This window comes from Acipenser ruthenus, chromosome 16, assembly GCF_902713425.1.
Source record: "Acipenser ruthenus chromosome 16, fAciRut3.2 maternal haplotype, whole genome shotgun sequence".
Lineage (NCBI taxonomy): Eukaryota > Metazoa > Chordata > Actinopteri > Acipenseriformes > Acipenseridae > Acipenser > Acipenser ruthenus.
The window spans coordinates 7113975-7126074 of NC_081204.1; the positions used below are offsets into that span (position 1 = coordinate 7113975).

General features: G+C 36.8%; 1 protein-coding gene across 4 annotated transcripts in view; it reads right to left on the reverse strand.

Moving 5' to 3' along the window:
- Positions 1–12100, reverse strand: part of LOC117412532 (FERM domain-containing protein 4B-like) — a 56796-nt gene that overhangs the window by 11109 nt on the left and 33587 nt on the right. For all 4 annotated transcript variants that reach the window (XM_034020988.3, XM_034020985.3, XM_034020986.3 and 1 more), the window contains exons 7-11: positions 11656–11678; positions 6889–6972; positions 5548–5613; positions 5024–5081; positions 4693–4779 (exon numbers count right to left, since the gene is read on the reverse strand). In XM_034020988.3, the coding sequence (XP_033876879.3) occupies positions 4693–4779; positions 5024–5081; positions 5548–5613; positions 6889–6972; positions 11656–11678 (318 nt within the window). The remainder of the gene's footprint in view (positions 1–4692; positions 4780–5023; positions 5082–5547; positions 5614–6888; positions 6973–11655; positions 11679–12100) is intronic.

Below are 12100 nucleotides of genomic sequence, written 5' to 3' on the forward strand. Positions count from 1 at the left end.
AGAGAGTTCAAATAAAACAAAACACACACATATAATTAATATATCATGATCCATATCTGATACTTTGTATAGGTTCTGTAGAGAACAAGGATGGTGTTTCTCACGGCTTAAAGGCAATTCTTTACAACCAACTTTTTAAAACATTCTATACATCCAGTGATATTGACAGACTGCAGCTAGTCTTGTTCATAAATGTATGGCTACTGAAAATAAATAAATAAAAACAATGTGTTGAAAATACAGTGCTTTTTTTTAAGCTTACCCGATTCTTTTCACCCAAGTTCTTAATTCCTTTTCTTTTTATTATAACTCCTTAAGTGTCTCGTCAAGGGAGCACATACGATTGAATTAACACATGAAAATCCACTGGATAGTTTCCCACAGGACTGAAGCTGCCGTGGGCAATACTCTCTGCTGTCTGGTTTCAGAGATTCAGCCTTGAAGGTGTAGCAAGTTTCGCTGAGCTCCACTAGCCCCACCCACCACCTACTCACAGTGACATCACATGTTCAGTCAACACCCTTGCTGGTTCCCACCCCCCTGAACAGATAAGAGAAACTTTCCACCTTTTTATAGTAAGAATGTTAAACTGACCTTAAATGAAAGAACAAGGCATTCTAGCCATGTATAAACATCAAATCAAACTTTAAAACTAAGGACATTCCTTCTTGTGAAAGCTGGTATCTGGTTTGTATGACTTTATTTGAAAAACCAGTTTCACAGGTTATACTGAAAAATGCTTCACTTCCTGGTATCCATTTACTTTTCCCTTAACAGGCAAGTTAAATGCACCTTTTCATATTGTTCATGAAACCTGAACTACTAGTGTTGGATTAGTAAATTATCTTATTGCAGTTTAGAATTTTATTAATACCTCATGGTGTTCTACTTACAATATTTGCCACCCCCCACCCCCCTTCCTCCATTAAATTGGTAAAAAATAAAATAAAAAAAAAAATCACAATTGTTTGTTTAGTGTCTGTCCCACTAAGAAATGTCTGAATGCTTCTAGAAGTCATAAGATGTACTTAACAGGAACTAAGTGTTGTCTTGACAAGAGCAACAAGATGAAACTGAGCACTCCTGCGTCTGGATCTGGGGTCTCAGACGCCCCTGAAATTACAAATCAATTATCTACGGGGCAACACTAACGTTCCTTTCGTATTTTAAAACAAACTGTTCATCGCTTGTCAAAAATGGCAATAGAGAGGCACCCCCCTTTTGTCCAAAGCACAAAACACACTGTTTGTCATTCAAGATTGCTGTTGTTTTATTTGAGATTAGTAGCCATCTCCATGCTTCTGAATAGTCAAAAAGAGAACAACATAAATTAAAGGGTTTGTTACACAAGCAAAACATTTATCCAATTCAATTGATGAGTCAAGTGTGACAAAAAGGTTTCAGTGTTTTTAAAGAATGTAAGGGATGTGTCACAGTTCCCAGGCTAAGAGGACTTTCGTGTGTGTGCAATCGTTAGTGCCGACTGGATGAAATAGCTTCATTGATTTAGCTGAGTAATTAACCATCCCCTCCAGGCTTGCAAACCCTGGCAATGTCACCATGAGGTATTAAGCATTTCTTTTCTATTGTTACTTTGCCAGCTTTTATGGGTGTCCCCTTTTATTCAAACTAAGACAAAAGGACCAGATTTACTAAGCTTTTATTTCAGCAAAGTTTACACCACTGTAAAAACTAGACAAACTACTCTCAACTTTAATTTAAAGAATCAGTTGGGTACAAATTTAGCAAAAGTATACCCAGGCACAAGGCCTCCGTATAAAAAAAAAAAAAAGTGAAAACTCCTAAAAATATTAAGATGATTTTTCACAGTTGTAGTATGTAAAATAAATATTAGTCATCTATAAACAGTGTCTGGACTTCTAAACAAACCAGGGGGCCTGGGCAAAGTGTAACTAAAACACATGATATAGGTAATAAAACAAGGAAAACGCAATATCAGATGACACTCCGACACATACTAGCTAATACTTTCCCTCCAGGGATCCCTCCAATGTACTGGGTTCACTGTCTACATACCATGAAGAATGTTTGTCTAAGGTTCACATGGGCACCAGGCAGCCCACTAATACAATTCCAAATCTGGTACACTTCACAATATTTATTGTGGGTTGAGAAGTGATGCTGATTGGTTAGTTTAAAGTCCTTTTCAATGCTGCATGGAAACTTCAAAAGTGCTATTTGGACATTAACTTGCTAATACCAACTAAACCTAGTTTTACAAACTATTAATTCAAATAACTGTCATGCCAACATTAATAAGAAGATATAATAGGTTGTGGGTTTTTTTGTGCAAATACTAAAAGTCTAAGAAGTTCTAATATAAATTTTAAAGAAAAACAAGGGGGCTGAGAGCTACGCAACAATACATTGTAGAAACACAGAACAAAGCTTTCCCTTCACTAAGGGACTTTTTTTCTGATCATCATTGCTCAAATGAACGCCCGTTTCCCTATAAAATGCATGTGTTTCTGATGCTCACAAAACGAATATTCATCTAAGTCCCCCTTTTTCATCTGAAGAGATAGTTCTTTTCCATGAAAACAAACCCATGATCTAAAAAAGGAACATGCTTATTTGGTGGGAGTTCTTATCTTGACTGATATAATGTGCAGTGGTTTTCTCATGCTTTAAATATCTCCTGGAATACAATGTGCTATGCACACCCCTGTACTGTATGTACAGCAATGTGGTGAACCTTTCAGTATCACAAACTAGTTAGTCACAAAGTTATTGGGGGCCCAAAAAGAACGATCTGCCGATCACTTCAGTCTCCGCTGCTGCCAAACCTGCACTTTTAAAAGACCTACATTCACAATAAACAGAAAAGCTCTCAAATGTCCTTAGGCAGTTTGAAACACATGCAATCCCAGCAATAAGTTTAAATGTTTAACATTTACCCGCATGTTAAAATGAAGGTGATTTAAGGCAGCACTGCTAGATTATGATTGCTTTTTTGTTTTTACTAAACTCAAGGAAGAAATAGTAACCTAAAACATTCACAAGTAATACTTCCTTTAACTGTAATCCAGTAATACTACCTCAAATAACCCAAAGCACTCAGGAATTAATCTCTCGGAGATACATATCACTGTGCATTCTGTAGAAGAAAAAAAACAACCTCTCTATCTATATCTATAGCTATTATATATAGTGGCCACTTTGTCTTTACTTCCATGTTTTGTTCTATAAATGACACTTTGTGTTTCTTGCCCTTATCATGCTTTTCAGCAATTGACCACAGTTCCATTTCAGTGTTAAAAATACACAGATATAAAGTTGACAGGATCGAAAGGGCTTCATTGTATTTTCAAGAACCCCAGGGCCACATTCAAGATGGGCATATATAAAATCTAAAGGTTTAATTAAATATTAGAATTTTAAATTTATTATCGTGATTAGTGTTCTCAAATTATTAATTTTTTTTAAAGAAATGTAGAGTGCCCTATTATTTTACACCTGATTCTCAGCAATTAAGAATGTCCAATTATGTTCCCTCACCACAGCGATTCCTCACACAAAACTAGGAGAACTGAAGGATCAGTGGGCTTCCTCCGATCCCACAACCAAGCCAAATTTCCCCAGTTACACCCAGGAGCTCGAGAGCAGGTGTCACAAGTTACTGACCTCTGGAGGACAAAGGCCAGCCCTGCGTTTGTCTGCCTGAGCTCACCAGAAGCCTGGACAGAAGGGTCCACTGCAGCACGATGAGGAGAAACAATTCCTAACTAACTTGTGGGAGCACCAGAGCCAATGCGACGCTCCCCCCGTGTTCTCTATATTTTAATGAAGAATAAATGAGCTCTCAAGGACACGCATTTGTTTTCTTTTATTGAATTGAGTAAAATGTGTTTTAGATTCACTTTGTGTAGGAGACAATTCTGAGAAATGTGACAGAAAGACACACTCTTATAAACACTAAGTTCCCCACCCAAGCTTTCCACCCCCTACCAGTGTAACTGACTTGTATTACTTGATCAATTGTTTCTTCTCTGTGAGAAAAGTACACAGAATGACATACAGCTTTGCATAATTAGATTACCATGCTGTGAGCAAGGCAGAGGGGTCACTGGTAACAAGGCTACTGAACCAGGTGACAGCTCATTTTATCTTGGTTATTGCTAGGTGGCAATAAATCAAGTTAAGTTATTAGTCAAAATGTCATAACAATAAGGCAAATCAACTGCATCTTAAACAACAACAACATTTCAATCATTGTTTTCACAAGTGTATAAAAGGAAAACAAATCCTTTTTACCCTGTTACTGACACACACACACACACACACACACACACACACAGATTCCTGCTGTGTACACCTTGAAAACCATGGCTTAGAAAAAAGACAGTGCTGTATTCATGCTTTGGTCAGACAGATGGGTTTCTCCTTCAGCTTTTAAACTAGGCATTGCCCATTGACTTTTATTCAGCAATGAGCATGGCTACCAAGACTGCAGTCTGGCAAGTAGCAAAGTTGTAACAGGGTCCATGTGTGGATGTTTAAGATGAGAATTGTACCTAAATCAAAGAGCAACAAAATCATACTGGCTTGTTTTGCGATTAAGACTTCGAAGGACAAGCATTACTTGACTTTAGAACACCTGCAGAATTAACACTATTTTATACAGCAAGTTACTAAGAATATATATATATTTTTTCTTTGTTGATAATTTACCTTTCTCGGTTTGACCTTGTCTTGTAAATCGTACTGTCCAATTCCTTTATAACTAATCCCAAGCCACCAAGGTAGTCCCTGTTTATCCTGCAAAACAGAAATAACAGCTTCAGATGACAGTCATCCAAAGGGTTCAGAAAAGTGGTTTTCTGCAATAATTAAAATATAAGCAGTAAGTAGCTTCTACATTTTTGTTTGTATTTATATCCATGATTATAGATGCACATACAGTAAGCTAAGCAAATCATCCTCAGTTCATTCTAAAAAAGAGAAAGTTGCTAAAACAAATAGCCCTTTATGAATACAGCTAATAAGAATAAGGCGTTCTTACCTTTACTTCATAGTAATGCACACCATAAGTGGGAAGGGACTCCACTAGAGTTAAATACCTTTAAAACAGGAAGAAGAGACTACGGTTACTGTAGAATACTCACTAGCACAGTTACTTCTCCTACTTTTATTAACACTTGCACACTGTGCTTCTATCTGACTTCGCGGTCAAGGCATTCTAGTTTTGAGCTCTGGAATTATTCCATTAAATCCATTTTAACCAATAGCCTGTCACAGTAGCCTGCCTGATGAAGATGCTTAGGTGTAGCTAGCTGGTATTAAAGAGTTGTATCCACGCTCAGTAGACACAGCTCTTGTATCTCAGTTGTGTCGTTATTTTTCCAGGAACAGAGATCAGTAACCTCCTGCTTCCGCTAATTTCCACTGACTAATCATTCCACTGATTCGTTTTCTTTTAATCCCACCTGTACAGTTAAGACATCTCTAAATAATTCTGTGACAACTAAAATGACCATAGCCTGTGAAAGGTTGGGGAGATTGAAAGCTGCAGTAGACTTGACTTACTGTACAATTGCTTGTCCACGGGTTATACCTTTCAGCTTCTTGTAATGCTCAATCACTCTGTCTTCGCTGCAGAAAGAAAAAGAATAGAGTTTGAATCTTGAGTTCACGACAACACCCGTGTCCACAATATCACAAGGATGTTGCCCGAGACTGTGCAAGCAAAGGTGATTTTGTTTAGAAACTCCCTGTTGTTCATCAGCAATTCATCAGCTCTGCACAACAAGCAGGCACTTATAATGCACAGCCATGCAGAAAATACTGTCTGCCTCACTGTCCTAGCAATTTAGATTACATTGTACTTGTCTGCTTTTTATCCTCCCACTGCAGAATGGATCTCCACTGCAGATGTTTATTGAAGCATACACAGTTCTAAACTCCAATCTAGCAATCGATCCAGCACTGATGGTTTATATTCTAGTACATATTAGATGGAGGGACCTTTAAATTATCAGACTATCTCAATTTAGATCCCCAGGCAGACACTCTGCCAAGTGGGGCTTTTTTTTAATTAACACTGAAGGATAGAATTGATGAGGCGAACACCATCTCACCAATTTGGGTTTCTGTGCAACAGGAACAGAAGGAGTATTTAAAGATGTTTTGGTTCTAGTCAACTGAAAAACAACTCTGTTTTATTTTTATTTTTTTATTATTATGAATATAAGGGACTGGCTACTACTACCTTGTCTTGCCAAATGAACACAACTAAACTAACTTCAATTTAGTCACATTGAAAACCAACCTCCACAGATAAAAAGGCACAATCAATTACTGTATGTAGCTTTTGCCGCCATGAGAAAAAAAACATTCTTTCATCATACATTCTTTCAACAAACAATATTTGATTCACAATACTATACAATAAGTATTTGTTTAACAAAGCCATCTCACATGAAAAATAAACAAGTACCGGTGTACAGTGCCTATATTTCTTCACATCCAGCTGTAATATAATATTAAGTATCGTAAAGTTCATGGACACGTCAGAGTGTGCACAACAGAACATTCAAACTGTACAGGTCATAGAGGTGCTGGCTTCATATTGGAGAACCTGACCTAGATGCTTTAAAAAACTGCCAGCGAAACAGCCTGCAAATCACTCATCGTAATGTCATTCACCATGAATTGCTTGCAATTCCTGGATTTGTTACCCTTCTGCAGAAAACAAATATGGACCTATCCCTGGGACTTCTCTGTTTACCTTGGGAATGCTTCTTGCAGGTGGCCCTTTCAGTAATTAATGATCAGTGTAATACGATGTAGGAGTATGCTAGTGTGCAATACAACGATGTTATAAATGTATATTAATAGCCATACACTTGATAGTAATAAATTACCTACCAGTAAGCAAGTGATGGATGTTCCTTCAAAACTTTGGTAGGAAGAGCTGGCAGTTTCTTGAGATCTGCTCTTGCACTTTCATCACTGTAATCAAGCAAATCATTTAGCAATTAACAGGAAAGCAAAACAAGGCACTTTTTGTATTAAATCTAAATGTATTGCAAGTGATTGTATTACTGTACAGTAGTTATTTGAATTAGTATCCACTTGTTGGAAATGGAAACCATAAATAACCATCATTTATTCTATAGAACATTGTGAAATGACAATTCTATACAGTGAGTGCAATAAACTGTAGTTTACTGAAGTTCAGCTGGAAATATAAACCTTCTTCTTGATTATCACAAATAAAAATAAATGAAAAAGAAGGTGCAATTGTGCCTGAAAGACAAAATAGGTATTCTCCTCACCTAAGACATACAAGTCAAATGTTTATTATTTTTTAAAAAAAGCCATGATGACAATACATACTGCATAGCTGGTTACGGTGTAATATTAATTAAATAAACCTTTTGTTACAATAACATACTCTACACAGCTCACCTCTCCAGCCTGCTATTTACTGTAGTGCTATTTTGATATGGAATGAAGGCAGCTCATCTTAAATAAGGTTTGTTGTTTGCACACAGGTTTCTGAAATTTTATTAATTTGCTTCAATGTTTTCTGCAAGTACAGCAGATTAGGCTTTATGCATGTTCAAACCTGACAACGCAAAGCAGACTTTGTTGTGTTATAGAAATGTCTTCAAGCATGCTCATGATAAACAATTCCGTGTTTAAAAACACACACACTCGCTTTTATGTGATTTATTCTTCACATGTGGCTTCTTGATTATTCTTTACTTAACTCAAGTAAAATATCTCCAATATATTGAATCTCTCAAAACGGTCATCTCTTGAGTGAATACTCTACGTGTTCAAACATGTTAGAAATATTTAAAAGGTACTTTCAGTACAGGTACACTCTAGCTAGACACAAGGAGAAGAACCAGGTAACATTGTTACAACCTAAACAAAACTAGTTTTCTTTATTTTACGTATTAAAGTAGTAGTTTAAATATTATAAACAGATGTTCTCCAAATATATCTAGATTTTCTCCATAAATGACCATTCATGGTGTTTTTTTTTGTTTGTTAAGTCAACATTATGTCAATACTGGGATTATTGGGGTATTAATTTATCCACACTGAGTAGATACTGGTGTGCAAATTGATAGGTACTTTAGGCCTGTGTTTGCTTCAGTCAGTATATACAGGGTTAAAAACAGCAAAATAAAACATAAGGCTTATGTCAATGTCAAGTGCTAGACAGAGTACACAGTGACTCACTAATCATACAACATGGGGAAAAGCAATGTGCCACTACAAATTACGATAAGAGTTCATAAGACACAGCTTATATTAGCTCAGCAATTCCATGGGCACAAGTCGGCCAAAGAAGTATTTAGATTCCAATAACCTCAATATCAAAAACTAGAGGTTCTGGTGATGGTTCTGGTGAGTGAGTATCTAACTAAACATGCAGGGGTGGCAAACATACAAACTTATACCTTTGCTGGGTGATAATTTGTAAACACAGTTAAACCAAGTTTACAGCCGCAGAAATGTCCCAGCTCCATTAACATTGGTATACAGTAGTCCGTTGCGTATCCGACTGCAGTGGGACCAGAGTAAGGGCGGATATTTAGAAAGTCGGATAAATGAATCCTGTTTTAAATACGATCATACACAGCTGTAATAATTACTAGTCACACAATTATTGTATTGAGATTTAGCTTTTATTAGGGAGCTCCCCTAAATCCCTTGTTTAGAAAGATACAGGATATTAATGCTTGTGACAGGGTAGCTGTCTGCCGTGTGGGTGCATGCATTCGCTGCTGAGCGACAGGCAGGAGATCGAGACGGAGGTTGAAGTTGATACGCCCCACAGGTGAACAGGATTTATTTACATATCAACACACTGAACAGCTCACGTGACACTGCCAGCAATGGCAGCACACGGAGCACATACAACACAGTGTATGAAAACTTTGGTGGGACCTACAATCTGTGAACTAATCTATTCTGTTCAATAATTAATGAACTCTGGCTACTCGCCTGGCTGTCGGTGGTTTGGACTTGCTTACTCCCTCTTCGGTACCCAACCCTGGTTCTGGTTCTCTCTCACTCACTCACACTCACACACACTGGGCTGAAGAGCTTGATCATGGCAGATAAACAGTTAGGATATGTGATGGGCGGATACACGACGGATTACTGTATAACATTTTGTGTTCATGTCAATAACAAGGCTAGTAAAATGCATCTAAAAAGCACAACCTTAATAAAATGTTCATCATTCTGCACTAAATTCAAAGTTTACAGCCCTGCAGGAAAACATGCAGAACATGAACTATTTAAAATAATCTCCAAAACTATTTCATGGTAATAGAGGACACTGCTTACCATTATTGTGGTTTAAGTACTACTGTATTATTCAGCACAGGGATTATGGATTTGCTGCGATTGCAATCCAGTGAGTACGTTTAAACTAACGGTTTCTTTATTCAGAATGTGTTTATGAGTGTTGTGATGATCGACCTCACTGTAGCACATGCACGTCAGCTATCTGGAATTCATTACAGTGTCTGTGTTATGTTACAGCAGCCCGTGGTTATCTTTTCAACACACTGGCAAGTGTATAAAAGTAATGTGTCAGCTATATCACTAATGAAACGACCGCCTCCAGTAGAACACCACTGGCCTGGGAAAGCTCTGGGTGTGTCAATTCTTGCTTTTGCTTTTTTCATCCCTAATTTTCTGCAGTTTATTTAGTAATGTAAAGGACGGTACATTTCTCACACCGCATTCCCTATCACATGACTTCCAGACTAGCCTGGTGGACCAGGAACCAGGAAGAGGAACAGAGATAAGATCTATGCAGACCTTATCTCACTGCTGCCAAAAAACAGCAAACACAGATAATGAAAAAGAAAAAAAGGAAAAAAAGAAAAAAGGGACATAGGTACCAAAATTATAAATACAGACTTAGTTGTACAGAAGAAAAGGCAAGCCAACCATCATCTTTGGTTTATGATCCAATTTATAGTGAAGGTTTGATTTTGTATAATAAACTTAATTCAATGTTCCCTTTAGGGTTGCTTTAAAAGTCCTGCCGAGTCTAGCATAAAAAAAAAAGTTTGAAAATGCAAGCCAGAATCTAATTCCATGCTTTGAATCCACAATCAACAAAATAGCTCATAGACTAAGCAGTAGCCAGTGGTTATATTGTTCTTGATTAGAAGAAAAAACACATTTTACACCAGAGATAATCAAGTTGAAGCAAAATCAAATCACCATAACCTTTCTTATCAATATATATAATTATATAAATTATGTCTCAATCCTAAAATTCGAGGTGATGCTAATCTTTTGGCCATAGCTGTACAATGACACAATGTTGACCCAGTCATCAATATTAACTGGGGTGGTTTCATTTTCAAGGGAGCAACAATAGCTGTGGCTAGTTCAGCTTTCCATCATTGTTCTCTCTTCTGTGTATTTCATTCAGCTGTTGGAGGTCATAGAAATTGAATGAAACGGCTTTTTAACAAAGCCACACATTGGGGGACCAGCTAGAGGATCAAGTGACAGAAAACATATACCGTTGGTGTACACATTCCAGCAAACCTGCTGTTTACACAGTCCGACACCAAACAGTTGCAGGCAAGTATTTAGTGCTCCACTAACTACAGCATACAAAATTCCATCATACACACTGTGGCCAGAGCTAAAAACCTGGAATGCTTCAAACTGGAACTGCAGTGCTATTTATATTTGGTGTGATGATTCCCCAGAAATGTACAAATCAAATTCTGATTAGGTATTTTAATGAAAATAAATGTAACTTAGAATATCAAGTTGCACACCATATATTTTTTTGCACTAGGATATTTTGCACAGGTATGTTTCTCAAAAAAAAAAAAAAAAATAGCCATTAGTAAAACATTAACAAACAACTTTGACCTTTTCTGCTTGTTTGTTCAATGAGACATTTCTAACTAACTATTTTATACTAGGTTCAGATTTTTCAGAAACACTCAAGCAGGTTACACGGTACAACTCAATAAGAACAATGTAGTAAAGACGGTTGAAAAGAATTCACGGGTAAAGTTACTGCATTGTGAACGTGTGTGTCAGAACAGTTTCGGTGGACTAGCAGCTAGCTTACACACACCAGCTTCAAATGGCAGGTCAAGTGCGTGAGGGTGAGGCCCCAAAAGGGCAGCTGCAGAAAAAAAGCACTGCATTGATCGCCTCAGTAAGGCAGCTGACACACTTTATCTTGCTTTGCATAAATTAACTGTTTTCTCATCCAGTACTGTTGCTGGCTTGACATATTACACACACGTAACGCTTTTATAGAAAGAAAAACAAAAACTATGGTTTTCCTCAATTTAATAATACTGCTAGCTACCACCTACACCATTGTGGATCTGGAATCTGTACTTCAGATCTTCTCATAAATTGAACCACAGGCTTCACAAACACGTTTTGTATCATCATGGAGTTAATCTGCAGATAGAAATGTAAAGGAGACCCTACTTCTTCATAATATCAACACACCGCAATACCTTTGGAATTAAAACATCACCACATCGTTAATTAAACGAACCAGCAGTAATTAATAAAAAGCAAAACAGTGAACTTCAAGTGCAACTTTAATATATATATATATATATATATATATATATATATATATATATATATAAATACATCATAGCTTACCTTACATAGTCTCCTTTTGATTCCTGCACATTAAAAAAAAAGAAAAAAATGCGTTTTATAAATTGTGGTTACTGCTTCAGTACTACAGCATTAACTTTCGTTGAAATAATTCCTGAATATACGGTATAGCGAGTTTCCGATTTTACTTTATAATTGTCAGAACGGTAAACTCGTTAAAAAAAATAAAAAGTAGCTACTGTAATTTAAGGTACAGAAAATCTATCCAAAGGTTAACAGTTGTTGATAAGGTTCAACCAATAAGCACCTTGGATTTTCCTGCACAACTACCAATTAACTCCTCCCCGAGAAGCATAACAAAAAAGAAGTCATGGGATTTATGCAGCGAAGTACAAAGCTTTGAGGTTTTATTTTTTAAATTGTTGAGCATACAACTACAGACGTTTCCATAGGTTCATATTTAAATACCACGCACTAAATAAGCACT